General features: G+C 52.9%; 1 protein-coding gene across 3 annotated transcripts; it reads right to left on the bottom strand.

Annotated features, from left to right (window-relative positions):
- Nucleotides 1-1,437: 1,437 nt before the first annotated feature.
- On the bottom strand, nt 1,438-24,731 carry TRPV2 (transient receptor potential cation channel subfamily V member 2). Of its 3 annotated transcripts, XM_074388238.1 has the most exons (16): nt 24,427-24,731; nt 23,734-23,806; nt 22,337-22,642; nt 19,699-19,832; nt 17,113-17,403; nt 16,244-16,542; nt 13,453-13,626; nt 12,833-12,988; nt 12,165-12,263; nt 11,335-11,405; nt 10,754-10,919; nt 6,839-6,905; nt 6,389-6,723; nt 4,361-4,488; nt 3,455-3,534; nt 1,438-1,647 (listed from the first exon to the last, which is right to left on the bottom strand). In XM_074388238.1, exons 3-16 carry the CDS (start codon nt 22,534-22,536, stop codon nt 1,550-1,552), a joined length of 2,298 nt encoding a protein of 765 aa, XP_074244339.1. In that variant the 5' UTR covers nt 22,537-22,642; nt 23,734-23,806; nt 24,427-24,731; the 3' UTR covers nt 1,438-1,549. The 3 variants fall into 3 exon arrangements, with proteins under 3 accessions (XP_074244339.1, XP_039331841.1, XP_039331843.1); XM_039475907.2 differs by lacking the exon at nt 23,734-23,806; XM_039475909.2 differs by lacking the exon at nt 23,734-23,806 and having other exon boundaries at nt 12,165-12,260; nt 24,427-24,730.
- Between the last annotated feature and the right edge of the window lie 39 nt (nt 24,732-24,770).

Genomic DNA, 24,770 nt, shown 5'->3' with positions numbered 1-24,770 from the left:
CCCCCTCCTGTTTAGCCTATGGTCTCTTCCACAGCCCCGGGAATTCTGGGTCGCAAGAAGCGCGGCGAGTTCCAGGGCGCCTGCGCAATGGCTGAAGCGCGTTGTTTTTTTTTTTTTTTTTTGGGCCCCGCCTCCTCCACTCCCTAGCTGGGTGGTCTTGGGCCAATCACTCATCCTCCGTCAGCTTCCGATTGGTAGTCTGGAAAACCGTGACAGCCGCGCCCCAGAAGATCACGTGAGATAACACACGTGAAACCCTATAGAGCCTGGGCGCACGGCAAGCATTCATCCTACTAGCTCCTCCTGAATCTATTGAGGGTCGCCAAATACTCTCTCCACACCTGTTTTACCGTGTCCACGGGGTCGCTCAACCCCCCGCGCACTGACCACCCTTATCACTTGTTTAGCACGACCTTTAGGGAACGAGCGGACTTTATCTGGATCCAAGTCCATCCTCTGGGGTGAAGCTCTGGGGTAAAACCTCTGGGGTAAAGCTCTGCCCACCTCATTTCTTCTCTCATTTCCTGGGGCCTCTTTCACCTATGTCCCTGTCTCACTTTCCATGGAAAGCTCTCTCTACTGAGGCTTTCCTTTCAGCCTATGAACATGCTCCGCTCTCCTTGGAAAATAATCCATGCAAACACCTTTTGCACACACACGGTTATACCACGGGAGAGAAATTCATTTTGACTGCAAAAAACTGGGAAGGCAATCATAAGACCTTTTGAGCTGACCTCAGAAATAAGCGTAGGGTTTTAATGTAGGTGGGGAGCTTCCAGCCAAGAGCCAGGTCAAGGGATCAAGCACGAGGTCTCTTGGCTTGCATGAATTTGGGGAGAGTGCTAAAGAGGGTGAGGCAACAGGTGGAGAGGAGGTGTCCGGAAATGCTTGGGCAAAACCTTGGGGGTCTTGGGATGCCAGGTAGGGCATTCTGTGGTACTGGGGAGCCTGTCAAGCCTTCAGAGCACAAAGATGACATGTTTATCTCGTGTCTTAGGAAGGCCCCTCTGGCTGCCCTGCAGAGAATGGCTTGGGAGAGGGGGAAGATGAGCAAGAAGCCCAATAGGAAGAGAACGCAAGAGAGGTGGCTTTACTGGGTCTTTCCCAGGTGCCTGCCTGAAAGCAGGGTGGTTGTGGAAAGCAAAGGGTGTCGTGGTGGAGAAAGGAGAGGTGGCTGTTTGCCCATGCCCACCACCATATATCTGCCACAACAATGAGCACAGCACCTCAGCCAGCTGCCTGTAACCAGGTAAAGGACAGTCCCCAGACTTAGGGACATGGGGGTAAGGGTGGGGACACAGCAGCTGAGGGTCTCTGTGTCCAGGCAAGGGCAGGAGCAACCTAGTCCCACACACCGACCTGTGCACACAGAGACATCTGGACATAACCAGCTTTAAGGGTCCCAGCAACTCTGCTCAAATAATGTTTCCAGAAGAGTTAGTTTGGGAAAAAATATATTTGCCACCAGAATTCACTGGAGTCTCAGAGCCAGCAGGTGTGGCTAGAAAGACCCCCTGCTCTGTCCTCAGGCTCCTGCTGCATCTGGCCATCAGCTGGACTGGAGGAGCTGGAGGGACATGTGGTCTTCCTCAGAGGCACCATCCTCATCCTTGGGTGGGGAAGCCAGGACAGGGTTCTTGAGAGTTCCTGTAAACAGATGGCACGTACTGTGGCGTAACCCTTGAGTGTGTCCCCAGGAAGCAGGCACCAGGGAAACAGAAGGGGCCACAGTCATGAAAACATGTCATGCCGTGGGGACAGCCTCAGCGATCCTGGAGGCCAGCAATCCCTCTCCCTGCTTCCCTCATTCCACAAGCATTTCCCAATCCCCTGCCTTGTCAGGGTCTTCCCCCACCCCCCTCCCTGCCCCCTGCCACCCCTAGGAGTTTAAAGCGCCTGGAGGTGACAGGCTTGTGTGTCAGAGACAGAACACCTGAGACATGCTGGAGGAGCTCAGAGGAGAGGGGACCCATCCCACAGGGGAGGTGGCGGATTTGGACACCCAGAGGGGAGGAAGAGCACATCCAACAGATGAATCCGGAGAAGACCTAAGGAAAGCAAAGAGCAAGGAGCACTGCAGACGCGTGGATGGGGGTGTGGGGAGTGGGTCAGAGAACAGCTTCGGGCCCTGAGCTCCACTCTGAGGAGTGTGGCCTTCCAGGCAGTGGGAGGCTGTGTGTAGTTTTTGTTCACATTAGCAGGACTGGAGTGGGATAAGGGTACAGGCTGGGCCGCCCTGCAGTGGTGCAGAAGCAAAACGTGAGAGGCAGGGCAGAGGGATGAGTGGCCGCCTGAGAGGTCAAGGACACCCAGCTCAATGTGGGAAAGCTGGTATGGGGGAGGATAGGCCGAGACTCTCAAGGCCTCCTACCTGGGTGAGGAGGGGGTGGGGTGACATACATGTGACCTGCTGGGGCAGCCCCAAGGCTGCACCTGTTGGGAATGTCATATTGGAGGCCCCAGCAGGCAGTGGGGTGTGTAGTGCTTGGGGCAAGATGAGGGAGGGACAAGGTGACTCTCCTGGCATTGTAGTAAAGGGAGGGAGATGCAAAGAGAGGGTGAAAGGAAACCTATCAGTATGAGAGGCCATGGTCACGGCCCAGGAGCCTGGGAAACCGGCAGGCTTTGGGGCAGAAGAGGCCAGAGGAGCGTCCCCACAACAGGGGCCATGGGCGACTCAGGAGGCTGTTGTGGGAGGCGACAGGCACGAATAGATGAAATTTGTCAGGGAGGAGAAGGAGAAAGACGAAGTGAACCGTGGAAGGTGGGAGCTATTGAAGGTTCTAGAAAGAAAGGGTATGCAGTGGAGAGAGCTAATCCTCAGAACAGGCCTCTGAGGGTGAGAGGAAGGAACTGGTCTTGGTGGAGGCAGCAGGGTGGGGACGGGAGGGGCCATCACTACACTAGAATGGAAAGGACACTGGCCGTGGGAAGTGGGGGAGGCGTGGGAAGTGGTTTCTCAGAGGTGGGGGACTTGGGGTGTGAAGGAGCTGAGGGCCTGTGCAGGGCAATGCCTCTGAGGGCCCAGGGAAATGCTGCCTGTATTGTGGGCTGGGCTGTGACACAGCCCTTCCTAGCTTATTCCCCTGCTGGGTCCCCAGGCTCAGCCCAGGCCTGGCTGGGGGCAGACCCTCAATAACCCATTGAATGGGCAAAGGGTGAAACTGACTGGCATTGGGGAGAGGGCAACCAGAGGCTGGGCTGGTGGAAGCGCTAACAGCCTCAGAGCTTTTCCCTGGTTCCTGCCTGAAAGCAAGATGGGGGTGGACACGACAGGAGAGCAACACCGTTTTAAGGAGGCAGTCCCTGTAAGAGGAGCTGGCATGCGGGGAGCTGCAAAGTGACCAACAGGAGGTCTCTGGGTCCCGCCCCAGACTCTCGAAGGCTTTGTGGCCAAGCAGCAGAGACACACACACACACCCAGGGTGGAGGCTCCAGTCACCACGCTACTCACGAGGGACGTCTGCCCCTGACGGGTCCTCACACAGCGTAGGCAGCGTCTGCTCCCATGAAGCCCAGTTCACCTCCTCCACCCTGAGGACAACAGAGCAGCCGAGGTTTGCCTGCTTGGGCCACCCACCCCCACCCTGGAGAAGGACCTGCTCTAGTGGACACAGAGAAGAGACCCTGAGGGGGACAGGCTTTCTCTCTGCAGGGTTCTGGGCCACCCCCTTGGAACCCTGTCCTGTGAGGCAGGTACCCACTTGCAGAAATCAGCATCCACCCCTTCTGACTGTTGACAGCAGCCTAGGTTGCCCAGAGCAACCAGAGAAGAGAAATTCAGATCAGGTGTATCTGTGCTCTCGGGTTCTAGGGCCTTTCATGGCTGCTCCACATGCCTAAGACCGTCTCTCAGCTTATCTGCTGCCTCACGGCAGTGTCTGTTTTCAGATGTGTGTTTGTCACTAGGTTCCCTCTCCCAGTGTCCCAGCCTTTCCTGGACACAGAAGGGCACGTTCTCCATGGAACGGGTTGTAGCTCCGAGATCAGGCTGGCAGAATTGGGGCTGAAGAGACACAGAGCAGCCAGGGCAAGGCTAGAGTGCTGGGAACCCAAGGGTCCCTCTGACTTCTTGGCCTCCTTACTGTACCACATTTCAGGCAAAAGGAGCAATCTGAGATCACCAGGAGGGAACCTTCAGTTTAAGCCACTGGGACAGGCAGATGGCCAGGCAGGCAAAGCCACAGACATGGCAGCCATGGCTTGTAGGACCCGGACCCCTGACCTCACCTGCTCGGGCTCAGTCCCTGGTGCTCTTTGAGCCTGCCCTTCCCACCAGACCTGGCTCCTGGCAGCTGTGCCCTGCACTGCAAGGGGGCCCCAGGGATTGCCCCCAGAGACCCTCCCACCCCTCACTCACCTGAAGCACCAGCGCTCATCGGGGCTGCCATCTGCCTTAGTGCCGACGGTCAGCATCACGCCTGCCCGCCGCTGCTTCTTCCTGTACCACCAGTAGCCGTTCTCCATTTCCAGGACAGAGATGGCTTTCTGGGGACAAAGGATGTATCAGAACGGCCTGGGACTCTCCGTGGGGGCAGAGGCACACAGGGCAAAGGGAGCAGGAAGGTGCCCCGCAGCACTTCACAGTATAACCTGAAGTCAACTAAACACGCGGATTCGTGGCATTAGGCCCTCAGCCTCTCTGCATCTCAGTTTCCCCATTTGTAGACTGAGGACAAAGTGCCTCAGACAGCTGATGGGAAGTCAGTACGTCACAAGTACTTGACAGCTACTTGCTCTGACATTGTTCCAGCTCCAGATTGCCACACCACCAGGAACAGAATTTCATTTGCTCACCCCACACATGTGCCTTCCCAGAGGCATGCCAGTGACTCAGGTGGGGCACAGAACTTTGCAGAGGAGGGCACCAAGGCTCAGAGGAGATAAGGGGGTTCCCCAAGATCAACAATGAATTGACAGCAGGGTGGGGCGCAGTGACTCACACCTATAACACCAGCACTTTAGGAGGCCAAGGCGGGTGGATCACCTGAGGTCAGGAGTTCAAGACCAGCCTGACCAATCTGGTGAAACCCTGTCTCTACTAAATCCAAAAAAATTGTGGGGCGGGGTAACACATGTCTGTCATCCCAGCTACTTGGGAGACTGAGGCGGGAGAATCACTTGAACCCAGGAGGCAGAGGTTGCAGTGAGCCAAGATTGCTCCATTGCACTCCAGCCTGGGCAACAAGAGTGAAACTCCATCTCAGAAAAAAAAAAAAAAAAAAAGAAACCCTGGTCAACAATGATGATAATAGTAGCTGGTGGCACACTGAGCACCTACTATGTGTGGGGGACTGTCCTGAGTACATCTTTTTTTTCTTTTTTTTTTGAGACAGAGTCTCACTCTTGCCCAAGCTGGAGTACACTGGCGTGATCTGAGCTCACTGCAACCTCTGCCTCCCAGGTTCAAGCAATTCGCCTGCCTCAGCCTCCCAAGCAGCTGGGACTAAAGGCGCACACTGCCACACCTGGCTAGTTTTTTGTATTTTAGTAGAGACGGGTTTCACTGTGTGGTACAGGCTGGTCTGAAACTCCTGAGCTCAGGCAATCCACCTGCCTCGGCCTCCCAAAGTGCTAGGATTACAGGCAGGAGCCACAACACCCAGCCTGTCCTGAGTACATCTATGAGCTTCTTAAAGGAGGAGGGAGTAGGCCGGGCGCGGTGGCTCACGCCTGTAATCCCAGCATTTTGGGAGGCCGAGGCGGGTGGATTACGAGGTCAAGAGATGGAGACCATCCTGGTCAACATGGTGAAACTCCGTCTCTACTAAAAATACAAAAAAAAAAATTAGCTGGGCATGGTGGCATGTGCCTGTAATCCCAGCTACTCAGGAGGCTGAGGAAAGAGAATTGCCTGAACCCAGGAGGCAGAAATTGCGGTGAGCCGAGATCGCACCATTGCGCTCCAGCCTGGGCAAGAAGAGCAAAACTCTGTCTCAGGAAAAAAAAAAAAAAAAGGAGGAGGAGGGAGTAATCCAAGCACTTCAGGAGGCTGAGGTGGGAGGATCAGCCGAGGCTGGGCGTTCAAGACCAGCCTGGGCAACAGAGTGAGGCCCCCTTCTCTAGAAAAAATAAAAATATTAGCTGAGTGTGGCGGCGTGTGCCTGTAATACCAGGTACTCAGGAAGCTGAGGAAGAAGGATCACTGGAGCTTAGGAGGCCGAGGCTACATTGAGCTGTGATCATGCCACTGCATTCCAGCCTGGGTGACAGAGCAAGACCTTGCCTCAAGGAAAAAAAAAAAAAGGGAGGAGAAAGACTCTGACAAGATAGAGCTGCCCAACCTGGCAGCCTCTGGCTAGGGAAGGCCCAGCTCCACAGGGTCCCGAGCACTCCCCACCGCCTGAGTGTGGGGTGGGGTGGGGGCAGGGAGCCTCCCTGGTGACACCTGCAGCTTCCAGATGCTCCAGCTGTCTGTGGCGACACTGTTGACGGTCTCGTTCATGAGGGCGATGAGCATGTTGAGCAGCAGGATGTAGGTGAGGAGCACATAAGCCAGCAGCAGCAGCAGCACCATGCCGCGGAAGTGCAGCTGCTCCTCAAAGGCCAGCTCGCCCATGCCGATGGTGAATTTGAAGAGCTCCAAGGAGGCTTCCAGGATGTTCCCATACGGGGACGTGTTCTCCTTCTCCTTCTGTCCCTCCACAGGCTGCGCTGACTCTGTGGCATTGGAGCCTGTGGGAGCTTCGGGGCGCCAAGCCTCCTGGCTCAGGCTCACCAGGGCTATGGGATGGAGAGAGAGGGGTCCTCAGCCCAGGAGACCTGCAGGCAGCCTTGAGGGTATACAGGGTGGACAGGGGACTTGGGGAATGGGGAGGGGACTGGAGGGAGCCATTACCTACAGCGAAGCCAAAAAGGAAGACTAAGTAGACCAGAAGGAAGCGCAGCAGGTCCCGAAGGATGACCTGAAACACATGTGCCCAGGGGCTAGGGTGGGTAGCTGGGCCACCAGGCATGACCCCAGACCCCTGCCTCATCCACTGCAGCCTGGTTCCCATGTACACTGCACATACACACACATAGTGTGCATATGTGGGCCCTGTAGAGACACACTGAGCAGAGGAGTCTTATATCTCAGATCACATTGTTTTCCTGCTTCCATCTCTCTGGTAGCTGGGCACGGTGGCACAAACCTACAGTGCCAGCTACTTGGGAGGCTGAGGCAAGAGGATTGCTTGCACCCAGGATGTCAAGGCTACAATGAGCTATGATCGTTTCATCACACTCTAGCCTGGGTGATGGAATGAGACCCAGCTCAAAAAAAAAAAAAAAAAAAAAAAAACCTTCCAGGGTCAAAAACTTAAATATAGAAACTACCATATGACCGAGCAATTTCAGTTCTATGTATGTATATACCCTAAAGAATTGAAAACAGGGACTCTAACGGGTACTTGTATACCCTTGTTCATAATTGCATTATTCCCAATGGAAGCAACAGGTGACTGAATCGACAGATGAATGGACGCACAAAATGTGGAATACTATTCAGCCTTAAAAAGGAAGGAACTGGGTGGGTGCAGTGCCTCAGCCTATAATCTCAGCACTTTGGGAGGCTGAAGGAGGTGGATCACCTGAGGTCAGGAGTTCAAGGCCAGCCTGGCCAACATGGCAAAACCCTATCTCTACTAAAAATACAAAAAAGTAGCCACTCGTGGTGGCACATGCCTGTAGTCCCAGCTACTGAGGAGGTTGAGGCAGAAGAATCACTTGAACCTGAGAGGCAGAGGTTGCAATGACCCGAGATCACCACTACACTCCAGCCTGGGCGACAGAGTGAGACTCCATCTTAAAAAAAAAAAAAAAAAAAAAATGGGTGGGGACGGGGTGGGGGGTAGTTGGGGACAGATAGCATGGGGGAGAAATGCCAGATATAGGTGATGGGGAGGAAGGCAGCAAATCACACTGCCATGTGTGTACCTATGCAACTATCTTGCATATTCTTCACATGTACCCCAAAACATAAAATGCAATAAATAAAAAAAAAAAAGCCGGGCACAGTGGCTCCAGTGGCTCACACCTGTAATCCCAGCATTTTGGGAGGCCAAGGCAGGCAGATCACGAGGTCAGGAGATCAAAACCATCCTGGCTAACACAGTGAAATCCCGTCTCGACTAAAAATATAAAAAATAAAAAATTAGCTGAGCTTGGTGGCACACGCCTATAGTCCCAGCTACTTGGGAGGCTGAGGCAGGAGAATCACTTGAACCCGGGAGGTGGAGGTTGCAGTGAGCTGAGATTGTGCCACTACACGCAGCCTGGGTGACAGAGCCAGACTCCATCCCGAAAAAAAAAAAAGAAGGGATTTCTGACACATGCTACAACATGGCTGGTCCTTGAGGACATTTTACTCAGTGAAATAAGGCAGATATAAAAGGACAAATACTCTATGATTTCACTTATATGATGTAGCTAGGGTCGTCAAATTCATAGAAACAGAAAGTAGAATGTTGGTTTCCAGGGACTGGGGGAAGGAGAGAATGGAGAGTTGTTTAATGGGCATTGAGTTTCAGTTTGAGATGACAAGAAAGTTCTGGAGATGGATGGTGGTGATGGTTATACAAGTGTGAATGTACTTAATGACACTTAGCTGAATACTTTTTAAAAATGGTTAAAATGGGCCAGGCATAGTGGCTTACACCTGTAATCCCAATACTTTGGGAGGCCAAGGCAGGCCGATCACCTGAGGCCAGGAGTTTGAGACCAGTCTGGCCAACATGGTGAAACTCTGTCTCTACTAAAAATACAAAAATTTTTGGCCAGGGGCAGTGGCTCAGGCCTATAATCCCAGCACTTGGAGAGGCCAAGGCAGGCAGATCACCTGAGGTCAGGAGTTCAAGACCAGACTGGCCAAGATGGTAAAACCCTGTCTCTACTAAAAATATAAAAATTATATGTAAGTGGTGGTGCATGCCTGTAATCCCAGCTGCTCAGGAGGCTAAGACAGGAGAATCGCTTGAACCTGGGAGACGGAGGTTGCAATGAGCCGAGATCGCACCACTGCACTCCAGCCTGGGCAACAGAGCAAGACTCTGTCTCAAAAATAAATAAATAAATAAATAAAAATACAAAAATTAGCCGGACATGGTGGTGGGCATCTGTAATCCCAGCTACTGAGGAGACTGAGGCAGGAGAGTCACTTGAACCCAGGACGGGGAGAATGCAGTGAGCCGCGATGGTGCCATTGCACTCCAGCAGCCTGGGCAATAAGAGTAAGACTCTGTCTCAAAAAAAAAAAAGTGAAGTTCTGTGTTAAGTGTATTTTGCTACAATTTAAAAAAAAAAAAAAAAAAAAAGCCTCTGGGGACTCCAAACCCCTCCCCGTGGACAGAGACTTGGCCCTTCCCTTCCTCCCAACCTCCCTACCTCCACCCTCCTGCCATCTCCCCATCCACCCAGCCTCCTCGCCTTATTCCAAGCACCCCAAGCTGCTTCTGGCTCACAACAGCCATTGCTGTGCCCTCTGTTGAGACTATTTCCTCCTCCCCACTACAGTGGCTCAATCATTCTTTCAGGTCTCAGTTTAAACATCCCTTCTTTATTTATTTATCCATTTTTATTTATTGACTTTTTGAGATGGTGTCTCGCTCTGTGGTCCAGACTGGAGTGCAATGACATGATCTCGGCTCATTACAACCTCTGCCTCCCAGGTTCAAGTGATTCTCCTGCCTCAGCCTCCTGAGTAGCTGGGATTACAGGCATGCACCACCACACCTGGCTAATTTTTGTATTTTTAGGAGAGATGTGGTTTCACCATGTTAGGCTGGTCTCGAACTGCTGACCTTGTGATCTGCCTGCCTCAGCCTCCTGAAGTGCTGGGACTGTAGGCCTGAGCCACTGCACCTGGCCATATCCCCTCTTTAGAAAGGCTTCCCAGACCATCCCATCTAAAGGGTACTTGGTCCCAGCCATTCTCCATCACGTTGTCCTGTGCATTTCCTTCACAAAATTTTAGCCGGGTGTGGTGTCTCAAGCCTGTAATCCCATCACTATGGGAGGCTGAGGTGGGCAGATCACCTGAGGTCAAGGAGTTCGAGATCAACTTGACCAACACAGTGAAACCTGTCTCTACTAAAAATACAACAATTAGCTGGGCATGGTGGCACATGCCTGTAGTCCCAGCTACTCTGGAGGCTGAGACAGAGAATTGCTTGAACCTGGGAGGCGGAGGTTGCAATGAGCCGAGATCACACCATTGCACTCCAGCCTGGGCAACAAGAGTGAACTCTGTCTCAAAAAAAAAAAAAAAAAAAAAAAAAAGCAGTATGGAACGTTCTCAGTTGTTCAGTTGTTTTCTTAAGGTTTTCATTTCCTCCCACTAGAACTTCAGCTTCAGGGGAGCAAGGACATGTTTTGTTCTCTGCTATATTCCCATCACCTAGAACAGGGCCCAGCCCACAGTAGGCATTCCCTAAACAGGCACTGAATACATAGATGAATGCAGTTACATGCCCACACATCCCAGGATAGACACTCAGATGAGCTTATACATATATTCTCTGTTCCTTGCATGTGGAAGGATGCACATGGTCCCATGTGGACACCCGCAAACACATATACGTGCACGTGTTTGTGTGTGCATGCAGAGCCCTGAGAGAGGCATGTGCGTGCCTGTACTTAAGCTTCCATCCAGCAAGTGTCTGGGTGCCGGTGCGCAGGCGGATGTACACATGCTCTCCTCTGCCTAGGTCAGCTGTGGAGGAAGGCTCTGGCCTGATGAAGCCAAAGAGTCCCACCAGGCCACCCCTTCTCTCACCTTCTGGATCATGACACTGTAGATGCCTGTGTGCTGGAAGCCACGGGTATAGTAAAGCAGGTTGAGCCAGCCCAGCACCAGCGCAGACACGAGCAGGGGCAGGTACCACTCGATGGCCAGGAAACACAGCACCTGGGACAGCACCGTGAGCAGGGCCTGGAGCAGGCTGTATGGGAGCAGGATCCAGGTGGGCTTGCTGGTACTTGACTCCCTGAGCCCCCACTGGCCTGCCCTGACCTCCATCTTAGGCAAGACATTTGACCTCTGTGGGCCTCAGTTCCCTCCCACTGTCAAATGGGAACAATAATAATGATGCCTGACTCATAGAGTGTTTTCAAGGACTAAGTGAAACAGGTGTGTGGTGAGGCCCGGTAAATGTCACTATCCCCATCTACAATGATGGCAGCACAAAGGGCCCCAGGCCGGACAGCACCGCAGACTCCTGGGTCTGGCCTGTACACAGGTCCCGACTTCCTGGGCCCCATGTCCTTGCCTCTAAAGCCAACCTGGTGCCTTCTGCCACACCTGCCCCTTCCAGACCTCAGAGGCAGTTGAAGGGAGGAGGAATGACACCCACGTACAAGAGGATTTCAAAGTAGCTGTCTATGAACGAGATCCAGACGAACAGGTGGCGCCGCCAGAAATACCACAGCTGCAGAGGAAGGAAGGACAGAGGGCTGTGAAACCTGCTGTCCCGCACGCTCCCTGCTGGCCTGGCTGAGTGGGAGCCTGCCCCCCGGGCTAGGGCTAAGTCAGCAGCTTTGGTTTTGGGGGACTCATAAATACTTCTGATAGCTGAGATCGCTTGGGACTCTTTCCAGAAAGAGCAGCCACCTAGGCAAGGCCAAGGGGTACAGATGAAGAGCCTGCATACTGCATGGAGGAAGGGGGGAGAGCCTTTCCCTTCCCTTCTCCCTGGCCTCACAGGGACCACCCATACCCCAGCCAACCTGGCTTTGGTGCCCATGCTCTGCCCACTCTGAGGAGGTCCCAATGTCTTGGTGCCCAGCCTGTGTCCTGCAGGCTTACGGCATTTCCCACTGAAGAGGCCTTACTGGGGAAATTAGCCTGAGCCCCACCCTGGTCTCTGTGCTCCCCAAAAAGGGAATGTCCCAGCCGAGGATCCTGGCTGGGGGCAGGGGCTTCCAGCTCCATTCCTTGGGGAGCAGAGCCTGTACTGCCAAGGAATCAGAGAAGCCATCTGCTACCCGAAGAAACCCCAAGAGCACAGCAGAGGGGTCTCAGGCCTCAGAAGGCAAGGCCAGAACCTCTGGCCCTCAGCTGCGGCGAGGCTGGTTGCTCTGGGTGGGACTGGGTTTTGTAGGTGAGGGGATGCAGGTAACTTGCTCTAAGCCCCGTGAAGCAGAATTCTAGGTTTGCTTCTTGGTGGGAGAAGGGGAGGAGCACTCACCTGGCCCACGAGGATGTAGAGCCCCCCTAGCAGGATAAGGATGTGGCCCGCCAGCAGCATGGAGTTTCCAACCTCCGCTTTCAGGTGGGGGTCAGCCTGCTGAAGACACACTCAGATGAGACCCAGGGCCTTGGGTCCTCTCTCCAACAGCTCACCTTAGAGAGCTGAAGCTGAGGGCCCACCCTGAGCCTGAGCTGTGGAGAGGCCCCTCAGAATGGCGGGGAAACATGGGCTCCAGGGAAGGACCCTGGATCCTGAGAGGCACATCGTGTAGCATTTGAGTATTGGGTCTAAGGCCAGACTGTCTGGATTCAGTTCCTCTCTCCACACCACTTCCACCCTGTGTGACCCTGGGCAAGTTACTTAACCTCTCTGTGCCTCCCCTCCCTCTACTATAAACCGGGGTGATAATAGTTCATCATCTCAGGGGTGGTGGGAACATTGATTAGTCAACACACGTCCATCGCCTGGAATCCTTTTTCACATACAGTGAGCACTCAGCAAATCTTTACTGTATCGGCATTAGTACCAGGATGCTGGCTCCCAAAAGCTCGAGCATGTCACTCCAGCAGCGCATGCCTCAGCACTCTCCCTGTCCCACCTTCCCCCAGGGGCGTTTCAAGCAGGTCTCCCCCAAGATGTGCCCCCTCCGCCGGCCCCACTCTTGCCTTCTTCAGGGCAGGCTGATGGTAGGCAACGGTGGTGAAAATTAACATGTAGATCAGATTACACAGGAAGTTTAAGAAGAACCTGGGGATGAGCAGATCCCATTTCTCCTGCAGCAGTTTGTTCAGGGGCTCCAAAACCACCATTCGGTGTCGGTGCTGGGTAGGGAGGGGAGAGCCGGGGGTACATTCAGCAGTGCAGATAGGCTGCCCACTCCATGTCAGGATCAGAGCAAGGGCCCAGAAAATGGAGAAGAGAGGACAGGGAGCAGCCTTCCACACCCCAGGAGCCCTGAAGGACCTCACCCAACCCTCCCAACTACAGTGTAACCACTCTTTTGGTCACACTGGTGACCAAAAGTGGTCACACTGCTGGTTAACAGAGGGGACCTGGATGGCTGCCTCAAAGCCCTTGGCATGATCCCCATGCTGGATGGGACTGGGGTGTGGATTGAGTGTGGGCCTGGTGGCCATGGTCAGGGTCGTGCCTGCTGGGACATGCAGCCACACCCCCACTGGCACAGGAATGGGGCAGATATGGTCCAGCAGGCAGCCCCAATTTGTGGACCTTGCTGGGAGCTCTGCTTGGTCCTCTACGTGCACCCATGCCGCTGTGGGCTCACCGGGCTCTTGCAATGAAAGGCGATGATCTCCAGCACCGAGTTCTCTTCCCAGCTGTCCACAGAAGCCAGGTCATACAGCGACACCCGGACAGGCCCATAGCACCACTCCGTGAACTTTCGGGAAAGGGGCTGACTCGGTCCCGAGAACTCCCGCTGCAGGATGTGGCTGAAAATCTGCAGGGTGGTCATGTGAGCTTGCCTTCACAGTCCCCTCCCAGCACTGATCCTGGGCCAAGGCTGGCAAACACCCAGGACCCTGCAGCTGCCACGATCTGCAGAGCTGCAGCTAACACGTGCATGTGCCCGTGTACCCGCAGGTCCTTGTGTGTCCAAACTCTTAAACACACACCCAGTCACATATGCCCCAGCCTGCCAGCCAGCCTGGCTCTTCCTTCCCCTCCCCCATCCCGTGGCCCTCTTCCCTGAACTCCTCAAATGACAGAGCGATCCTTAGCCCTGGGGTCATTGAGGCCCCTGAGATCAGAGTCTACCAGCTGTATCTGTGTGTGCACTTTTGTGGTCAGAGTCCGGAATCTTCAACAGACCAGAGAGTGGCCCCCAGTCGGAACAGGTTAGAAAGGAATCTGGTTTCACACATGAGGAATGGGAAAGGAGGAACAGAGCAGGGGACTGCTGTCATAGGTCACGACACAGCAGTGCCTCTAGACAACAAAGTGAGGTTCACACGCCCCAGGAAGCACTCCAAGATACTTGGGAGGGTAGTGAAAAAGGGTTAAAACTTCTATTTATGAGTCGGGCGCAGTGGCTCACACCTGTAATCCCAGCAGTTTCCGAGGCTGAGGCAGGCAGATCATGAGGTCAGGGGATTAAGACCAGCCTGACAAACGTGGTGAAACCTCATCTCTACTTAAAAATACAAAAATTAGCCAGGCCTGGTGGCGCACATCTGTAACCCCAGCTACCTGAGAGGTGAAGGCAGGAGAAATTGCTTGAACCCGGGAGGCAGAGGTTGCTGTGAGCTAACTGCACTCCAGTCTGGGTGACAGAGTGAGACCATCTCAAAACAAAAAAAAAAATCTTCTATTTATGTTTATTGTTTCCTTAATCTTTCAGAAATCTCCACTGTACATCCATGAGGCCAGCCCTGGTAAGCTATTGGTAAGCTATTTGGAACAAAGTAGGGGCCGTTACGTGAACTCTTCCTACCAGAATAACTTCCAGCTAGGCATTAAAAATACAACTGCAGGGCCGGGCACGGTGGCTCACACCTATAATCCCAGCACTTTGGGAGGCCGGGGCGGGTGGATCACGGGGTCAAGAGATCAAGACCATCCTGGTCAACATGGTGAAACCCTGTCTCTACTAAAAATACAAAAATTAGCTGGGCATGGTGGCGCATGTCTGTAATCCCAGCTACTCAGGAGGCTGAGGCAGGAGAATTGCTTGAACCCAGAAGGCGGAAGTTGCGGCGAGCAGAGATCACGCCATTGCACTCCAGCCTGGGTAACTAGCGAAACTCCATCTCAAAAAAAAAAAAAAATACAACTGCAAAAGAAAATAATGTGTATGAAGATTATATATACTATATGTAATTATATATTATAATATACAATGGTCATAACACATTATGTACATATAACTTATATTATATATATAATCTTATAGCAGGAATTAGACAATAGCAAAACCAAGGAATCTTAGAGGAAAAGATAATTACACTTGCAGATTTAACAATTTTTAAATTCTGTGTGGCAAAAAAATTATAAAATTCAAAACACAAATTATGACCTAAGGCCGGGCGCGGTGGCTCAAGCCTGTAATCCCAGCACTTTGGGAGGCCGAGGTGGGTGGATCACGAGGTCCAGAGATCGAGACCATCCTGGTCAACATGGTGAAACCTCGTCTCTACTAAAAATACAAAAAATTAGCTGGGCATGATGGCACGTGCCTGTAATCCCAGCTACTCAGGAGGCTGAGGCAGGAGAATTGCCTGAACCCAGGAGGCGCAGGTTGCGGTGAGCCGAGATCCCGCCATTGCACTCCAGCCTGGGTAACAAAAGCAGAACTCCGTCTCAAAAAAAAAAAAAAAAACAAAAAAAAAAAACAAAAAACAAATTATGACCTAAGAGAAATTTTAAGTGTCATAGTAGACAAATTCTAAATTCATTATAAAGTTGTCAATAAATATGCAGAAACAGAAGACCAAATCTTTTTTTTTTTTTTTTTTTTTTTTTGAGATGGAGTTTCGCTCTTGTTACCCAGGCTGGAGTGCAATGGAGCGATCTCGGCTCACCGCAACCTCCGCCGCCTGGGTTCAGGCAATTCTCCTGCCTCAGCCTCCTGAGTAGCTGGGATTACAGGCACGTGCCACCATGCCCAGCTAATTTTTTGTATTTTAGTAGAGACGGGGTTTCACCATGTTGATCAGGATGGTCTCGATCTCTTGACCTTGTGATCCACCCGCCTCGGCCTCCCAAAGTGCTGGGATTACAGGCTTGAGCCACCGCGCCTGGCCTAGAGGACCAAATCTAATAGCAAAACAAGCAACAGATATAAAAAGATTGTCTCTTAATAAAGAAACCCAAATAATTTTTTTTAATTCCCAATGGTTTATAATGTAAACTATTAATTCAGTAGTTCATATACAAATTATGAATAAACACACATATATTAGAGGTACATACTGAACATTTTCTTACTAACAAGAGTGTTCCATTGAAAAGCAGAGAAATCTCTGCTCTTCATCACCCCCAGGCTCTTTCTGCAGAAAGTTTTCGGTGAGACCTACTGCTTCCTGGACAGGGAAGATGGGAAGGGGACAGCCACTCACCTCAATCTTGCCCTCTTTGGCAGCCAGCTTCAGAGGCGTGAGACCCTGCAGGTTGGGGATGTCCTCAAGCTGCACGGTGGGGCAGAGGCGGGCTCCAGCTTGGAGGAGTCCATCATACATGCTGGTCACCAGTGCGATGTTCTCAGCTGAGTTGTCCGAGATCATCACCAGGGCATGCAGCACCGTGTTGCCCTGGGAGTCAGTGGCCTGCAGGCTGGCGGGCTGGTGCGGGTTTTCCAGGAGGTAGCTCACCACATCCCACTGCTTGGTGCAGGCCGCCAAAGAGAGGGGTAGCTCACCTGCAGGCCGAGAGAGCAGCTTGGGCCCCAGGCCTCCTGGTTTCCACCTGCCTACTCCTCACGCCCCTTGAAGCAGGTCAGGCTTCTTCACCACTGAAGGGAGCAGAACAGGGACCAGCCACCCAAGGTCCCCTTCGCCCCTGACTTTCGCTGTCTCCTTTGCCAGAGCCCAGGCATGCTGCCTCTTTATTCAGGCTCTGCCTGGTCAAGTCACACGCCAGTGCTAGCAGCCCACTGCTCCCTTCCCTGGGTCTGGGTTTGGGTGCATGCCATCCTCTGGCCAGACAATGATGAAACATCTCTTATGACAAATTAATGCTGGATGCAATGGCACACACTTGTAGCCCCAGCTCGAGAGGCTAAGCAGGAGAATTGTTAGAGCCCAGGAGTTTGAGGCTGGCGTGGGCAAAAGACAAACTGCTTTTGCAGGCAGCCTAGTGGTCAGAAGCAGGACATCGGGCTCGGACAGACCTAGGTTTAACTGCCAGCTCTGTCATACGCTAATTGTGTGACCTTGAACAAAGCTTTACCCTCTCTTTGCCTCAACTTATCCAAGAAAGGCTCACTCACCGAAATAAAAACAAGTCCCTTGGCCCTTCTGGAAGAAGCGGCCGCAGGCCCGGGCGTGCACGTCGGCCCCATTCTCCACCAGGAGCTTCACACACTGCAGACTCCTCTTCTCAATGGCGATGTGCAGAGCGCTGTGGCCTCGGTAATAGTCATCCTTACACTGGGCACTTACCAGGGGCTGAGGATTGCCGGAGTGCTGGTCGATCTGCAGCAGCGGCAGGATGCAGGCGTTGACCCCATCCTTAAGATTCAGCACAGCCTTCATCAGGCACGTCTTCCCTGTGGAGCCCTCTGTGGGAAGAAGCGGGGGGCAGGGGCACAGTGGTGCTGAAACCAGGAGCGGCTGGGCTGCTCGATAGCCCGGTATAGCAAATCCAGCTCAAAGTACCCCTTGGGAGGATTAAAAGAGATGCTACGCACAACTGGTGGGAGCACAACCATGTTATAAAGTATTAAGGCTCCAAGTAACAGACAAGAAACACTGGGCTGGGCACCATGGCTCATGTCTGTAATCCCAGCACTTTGGGAGGCCAAGGCGGGCAGATCACCTGAGGTTGGGAGTTCAAGACCAGCCTGACTAACACGGAGAAACCCCGCCTCTACAAAAAATACAAAATTAGCCAGGCATGATGGCACATGCCTGTAATCCCAGCTACTCGGGAGGCTGAGGCAGGAGAATCGCTTGAACCGAGGAAGCGGAGGTTGCGGTGAGCCAAGATGGCACCATTGCACTCCAGCCTGGGCAACAAGAATGAAACTCCATCTCAAAAAAAAAAAAAAAGAAGAAAAGAAAAAAAGAAATACCAACAAGTCTGACTACAATTTTTGTCCTAGAAACTAAGTTTCTAAGACATAAGTCATCATCATTTATGAAATGCTGTCTACACAAGAATATTCAGAGCAGTATCTGTACATAACTCCACCACTTAATGTCTCTGTCTCCTCTGGCAAGTCACGTGGCCTCTCTTAACCTCAATTTTTCTTACTGTAAAATGGGAATGTTCCAGGGTTATAGTAAGGTTCAAAGGGAATAATATAAGGCCAGGCGTGGTGACTCATGCCTGTAATCACAGCACTTTGGGAGGCCAAGGCAAATGGATCACAAAGTCAGGAATTCGAGACCAGCCTGGCCAACATGGTGAAACCTCATCTTTACTAAAAATACAAAAATTAGCCACGTGCAGTGGTGGGCGTCTGTAATCCCAGCTACTCAGGAAGCTGAGGCAAGAGAATCGCTTGAACCCAGGAGACAGAGGTTGCAGTGAGCCGAGATCATGCCACTGCACTCCAGCAAGACCCTGTCTCAAAAAAAAAAAAAAAATGAGAATAATATAAACAAGTGCTTAGCATACAGAGGGCCTGGCAGTCAGCTAGTTGAAGCCAAAAACGACAACAACCTAAATGGCCATCAAAAAGGAATTGGTTAACTAAATTATGATAAACAACATAATGGAAAACTCACTCTGCAATTGTCAAAGTGATTGAGTTAGACATGTACTGAAATGGAAAGTGCTACAAGATGTGTTAAGTGGAGGAAAAGCACATTACAAATTAGTATATGTGTCAAGACCCCACTTATGTAAATATATACTGATGCTTTGAGAAAGACTGAACAGGCTCCGCACCATGGCTCACACCTGTAATCCCAGCACTTTGGGGGACCAAGGCAGGTGGATCACCGGAGCCCAGGAGTTTGAGGCCAGCCTGGGCAACATGGCAAAACCCCCTCTCTCCAAAAGATAAGAAAAGAAGAAAGAAAGAAAGTCTGAGCAGATGCATTCTCAAACCATTAATAGGGGCCCAGGATGAGAGACTGTGTCTACCCTTGGCTCTCTCTGTTTCCTTACTGTTTGAATCTTCTAGAGTCCTCATGTTACTTTTCTAATCAGCCCAAACAATACAGATATTTAGATTTTGGGCAAAGAGTGCCCTGAGATGGGTTAAGTGTATCATATGTACGTTATATATTATATCTCAATAACATTGTTATTAAAGAAAAAGATTGCAGGCCGGGCGCGGTGGCTCAAGCCTGTGATCCCAGCACTTTGGGAGGCCGAGGCGGGTGCATCACGAGGTCAAGAGATCGAGACCATCCTGGTCAACATGGTGAAACCCCGTCTCTACTAAAAATACAAAAAATTAGCTGGGCATGGTGGCACGCACCTGTCATCCCAGCTACTCAGGAGGCTGAGGCAGGAGAATTGCCTGAACCCAGGAGGCAGAGGTTGCAGTGAGCCAAGATCACGCCATTGCACTCCAGCCTGGGTAACAAGAGCAAAACTCTGTCTCGAAAAAAAACAAAGAAAAAGAAAAAGATGATTGCTTTGGGTTTCCATTCAGCCACTGAAATGGGCTAAGGGTGACAGAGGAACCCTGAGGGGTGGGTGGAAGCAGGAAGCACAGCCGAGACCAACAGGAGGCCATCCTGGTTAGCTCTGTCCACAGGGCCCCTGGCAATCATCCAGGGGGAGCTGCTGACAACACTCACTCCTTCCTTGGCTCCTGACCAGGGATCAAGCCCACACAGCCCACCTAACTATCCGCTCACAGGATGCCTAGGCCTTGGATCCACAGGGCAGGGCCTACCTGTGTAGTCCGAGTCAGTGAGGTACTTGCTGGTCTTACGCAGGTACTCTGGAAGTCCAGCCAGATCCTCGGGGACACCCCGGGAGACCGCATCGAAGAGCCGGTCTCGGTCAAATCGGTTTGCATCTGGCTGACTGTGGAGGATGTGGTTTGTGACTCTTGCTGGAGAAGGACCACAGACCCCCAAAAGCCCTTCATCCCAGGGAGCCCTTTCAGGGAGTCCTGTACACACTGCACACCCCTCAGGCCCAGGAGCACACTGGGAGCCCTTCTGAGGGCCTCTACCCTCCCAGAACCAACCAAGGGGACCCCAAGTGCTCAGAGCCCCACAAGGAGGAAAAGGGGCCTGTCCAGGCCCTAAGCTCCTTCATCCCATGACACGTCATCACAGACACTTTTCAGCATCACGTGCTTGTCACGTGCCAGGTGCCTTGATGTCCCATCTCTCAACAGCCTCGATATCCCACAGGGTCTCCTTCAGCACACACAATTTATGGTGGCTCTTGAGCTTGGGCCTGGGTTTGGACGGGGGTGTGGGAGGTCCCTGCAGACTCACAGTGGCTGTATGCATCACTAGCCTCCAAGAAAGAATGGAAAAAAGCTCCTTTCTCCTCTCTGAAGCCATCTATTAACTACAGAATATTCTGCACCTTTCATCTGCCGGTCGGGAACCACTCATTTGTCCATTAGATAAACAAGGAGGTCATGTGACTTGCTGAAGTCCCACAGCACCAAACTGGGAATCTCAGCAGAGCTGTTTAACTTTAGACTCTGAACCCCCAGAGAGATTCTAGGCTGGGCAGTAGGAAATTTCCCAGAAACAGTCAGAGCATTACCTGGGCCCAATGCTGGGCCCAACGCTGAAACATATCAGACACCATTGAGAAGGCATGTTTATGGGAAATCTCTCCCTTAGACCCCACAAAGGGTCTGGTAGCTTATCAGAATCTGGCAATGTCTGGTGACTAGAAGGGGGAAGGGCATGAGTCATTCCCTCCTGGGCTGTGTTATTATTCAAAGGGGCCCGCTTGCTGGGACTTCTGGCAACAAGACCAGCAGATATGAGGGGACGAAGAACAAGGGGTGCTATTTGATGCTTTGTAGACCTCAGGTCCCAACTTAACGTCTCCTGTAGAATGGGTAGACCAAGTAAAGGTTGGTGACAGATGATTGTTGGGATCAGTCAGGTTTTTTTTTGGAGACAGAGTCTCACTGACACCCAGGCTGGAGTACAGGGACACAATCTACAACCTCTGCCTCCTTGACTCAGGTGGGGGTTCCAAGGGTTGACTTTTTTTTTTTTTTTTTTTTTTTTTTGTGACAGAGTTTTCGCTCTTGTTGCCCAGACTGGAGTGCAATGGCTCAATCTCTGCTCACCGCAACCTCCGCCTCCTGTGTTCAAGTGATTCTCCTGCCTCAGCCTCCCAAGTAGCTGGGATTACAGGCATACACTACAACGTTTATTTTGTATTTTTTAGTAGAGATGAGGTTTCTCCATGTTGGTCAGGCTGGTCTTGAACTCCTGACCTCAGGTGATCCGCCTGCTTCGGCCTCCCAAAGTGCTGGGATTACAGGCATGAGCCACCACACCCAGCCTTCAAGGGTTGACTTTTTAAGCCAATGGCTATGACTGTAATTACAGCCAGCCCTCCCTCATCAGCACCACAAAGTCACACGTGACCATGAGGGCTCTGTCTGTAACTGACAGGAGCCCTATGGGCAGTCCAGCTGGCAGAAGTTGCCATTTGGACAAAGAACTTTCTGTCACCAGGGTGGCATCATGGTCCTGGGGTGGGGAAGCCCAATGAGGGCACAGATTGAGGCACAGAAGGCATCAAGAGCTGTGGGCAGGCTCCACAGCTCCCAGAAGCTCTTCACGCATCCTCCCCTACCCTGGGGCTGAATCTGACCACAATCCTCCAGCACAAACAGGACAGCGGCTCTAGCCTGGGAGGCCAAAGCTGGTGGCTGCACCTCAAGCATGAGAAGGGAAGAAGGGTCTTCTCTGAAAGAGACTAGCCTGGCCCATGAGGATTCTCCGGCCTCACTGGGCAGGCCCCTGGGCAGGGAGGGAGCAGGGTGCCAGATGCAGCAGGACTGAAAGTGGGACTCTCAGGAATGTGGGGCTCACACAATCTGAATTGGTGAAGAGACCACAGAACATCAAAGTGCGGAAGACTCCAAGCAGAAGCCCATCATCCTCAATCCCGCAGTCCATGCCCCCTGCATGACAGGCACAGCCTTGCAGAACTGAGGAGAGCCTGGGACACCTCCAGATGTCCTTGACTCTCACTGATGGAGTGTGGATCCTGCTGCCTTCCTGGACAGGGACCATGACAGGGGTGGGAGTCGGCATGCACAGGGGGATTTGAGGGTCAGTTGAGTACTTAGGGCTCAAGAATGTATCCTCATGAAGAACATGACCTCAGAGGGCAGAAGAAGCCTCTGGAAACAGCAATGCCAGACAGCAGAGCAGAGGTCAGCCTGTCGGGTCCCAAAGCCGTCAGAGCCAGACTGAGGATGCCACAGATGGTGGGAAGGGGCGCTGGTGCTGGGCTGGCTGATGGGTCTCACTCCAGGTGCTCAGCTGGAGCTGGCCAGGGGGCCCTCTTTGCCCTGCCCCCATTTGCTGTCTCACCTGGCACCTGTTCCCTTTCGGTAGTGGAGTTTCAGTCTGATCTGAGGGGAGACGTTCCGGTCCTCACTCTGGAACTGTGACTCCATGGGAGGCGGCCCCCTCCCAAAGTCCAGCTTTTCTTTATCTGTCTCAGAGCCATCTTCTTGGCCTCCATCTAAAGTCTCCAGCCTGAAAGCTGGAGGGCTGGAGGGTGAGGTCATTCTAGGGGGAGGAGGCTGCTCGTCTAGCCAGGACCTCTATGGAGACAGAGGTTTCAAGGATCCTGCCTTCCTCCCAGCTGCGGGTCAGTGTTGGCCTGACTGGAGCCTGCAGAAGGAGGTACTAGGTTAGTGCAAAAGTAATTACGGGCCAGGCAGGGTGGCTCATGCCTGTAATCCCAACACTTTGGGAGGCCGAGGTGGGTGGATCACCTGAGGCCAGGAGTTTGAGACTAGCCTGGCCAACATGGTGAAACCCCATCTCTACTAAAAAAAAAAAAAAAAAAAAAAAAAAATGCAAAAAGTAGCCAGGCATGGTGGCATGCACCTGTAATCCCGGCTACTCGGGAGGCAGAGGCAGGAGAATTGCTTGGACCTGGGAGGCAAAAGTTGCAGTGAGCCCAGATCACTCCACTGCACTCCATCTCAAAAAAAAAAAAAAAAGGAATTGCCGTTTTTGCCATTACTTCTAATGGCAAAAAATGCCAAGTACAAGTAGATCCACCCACTATGTGGGAGCCCAGCCCCACCACAGGGGAGGTCAGGCAGGAGGGATGAGGAGCACAGGTGAGGAGAGGGAGGAAGGCCTGTGGCATGAGGAACAGGGTCCCAACAGGGCCACCCATTTGATACTGTCCCCCAGGAAGAGCCATGACTATCCCCGACTTTTCCTCTGGGACTCCCTGGTATCTGAGGGGTCACAACCCCTGTGCCCATCTGCATTAACAGCATAACACTTTCTTTACATAACTTCTTGCCTGGCGGCCAATATTCCACCAAATAAAAGGGCGATGGCTGGGATGGGGCCCGTCACTCAACCCCTCACCACGGAAGGGGAGCTCTAAGGAGAAACCATTGGGAAAAGCACGTGTCTATCAAACCCCGCATTTTGCTGCCAAGACTACTAAGGCTTAGAAAGGAGAAGTGGCTTTCCCAGCGTCACCAGTTGTTGGCAGAGCCAGATCTGAAACCATGCATCTACCATGACATTCTTCTTCAGTTCTCAAAGCCTTTCAGGGTCTGTCTACATTTTCAGTCTGACTCAGCTCTGATGGCATCGAATGCCACCTCTCTGTGCCTCGGGGCCTCTTGGTGCTTCACGAGGGCAGGGAGACCCTAGTCTGTGGCCTAGGCTTTCTCCACCACCCTGCCTTGGGCCCCAGGCCGGTCTAGAAAGCTCAGCAAACAGCACAATCTTACCCTCACAGGAAAAGTGAAACCACAGCCTCCATCACTTGACGAAGGTGGGGCCCCAGTTTGGGTTGGGGAGCCTCTGTGGCCCCAGCAAGCAGGATCAGAAAGAAAGAAAACGAGTCAGTGAATGGTAAGGAGACAGAGGGTGGAGAAGGGGACAGGGGGGCAGAGAGCAGAGAGGAGCAGTGCCAGCAGAGGGAAGTGGAGAGGATGGGCCAGGCCGCGTCTGGGCCCACTCCCACCCAGCTCTTTAGGCTCCCACAGCCCTGGGTACCCAGGTGGGGCATTTTACCATGGAAACATGGGAAGTGGGGGGCTGCGCAGCTGCCTCAATTTGCAGGTGTGGCCCACCACCCTTTCTGCCCACACTGGGGCAAGAGGACGTCCTTTCCATCTCATACCATTGAGCCCATCTGTGTCCCCGACCAAACCCTGGCCCATTCCCCCAGCCCAAGACTCTCAAGCCCCAGCAGCAACAGCTGTCTGTCCAGCCCCTATCCCACCTCCTGGGACCCCCATCCACCCTGGCAGCAGAGGAAGAGGTGTGGAGGTCCAGGGAGAGGGAGCCAGAGCCCCATACAGACACTGTTCGAGGCTGGAGAAACCAGGAGCCCACTCAGCCTACTCGGCCCCATCATTCACTGTCAGGCTTGGGGACCTGGCCCCCTCCGATGTCCCCAGCATTGCCCACCGACTTACCCCACAGGCTGAGGCCAGGGCGTGGCAGCTGCTGGGATCCCGGAGCTTCTCCGTTGCAGGGGCTGCGGGAGGAAGTGAAGCCGGGAGGGGCTGCGGGCGCTGACAGCGAAGGAGCCGCGGAAGCTCCCTTCCCAGCTCTGAGCACTGAGCTCGAGCAAGCAGGTTCTGGTCTCTCTGGCACCCTTAGCCCACCTGGCCAGCCGGCACGGGTGGAGAGTGGGAGCTTAACTGTCTGCTGTCAGGACAGGCTGGCCACCAGAGACTGACCATCTGGACACACCCTGCTTGAATCTCGCCCCGCCCCCGCCCCTCCCCCATCTAGCCACTGAGGTCTCAGGTGGGGG

This window comes from Saimiri boliviensis, chromosome 17 (assembly GCF_048565385.1).
Source record: "Saimiri boliviensis isolate mSaiBol1 chromosome 17, mSaiBol1.pri, whole genome shotgun sequence".
In the NCBI taxonomy this organism is placed as follows: Eukaryota; Metazoa; Chordata; class Mammalia; order Primates; family Cebidae; genus Saimiri; species Saimiri boliviensis.
This window is presented reverse-complemented; position numbering and strand designations above follow the sequence as displayed.

Bases quoted from the DNA above. Each gene is read 5' to 3' on its own strand.
- TRPV2 (XM_074388238.1), bottom strand. From the start codon at position 22,536: ATGACCTCACCCTCCAGCCCTCCAGCTTTCAGGCTGGAGACTTTAGAT. The intron at 10,920-11,334 runs GTACGTGGGTGT...GCTCCCATACAG, and splicing joins AGCTACTTTGAAATCCTCTT to CCTGCTCCAGGCCCTGCTCA. The intron at 1,648-3,454 runs GTGAGTAGCGTG...ATCTGTTTACAG, and splicing joins GTCAGGGGCAGACGTCCCTC to GAACTCTCAAGAACCCTGTC.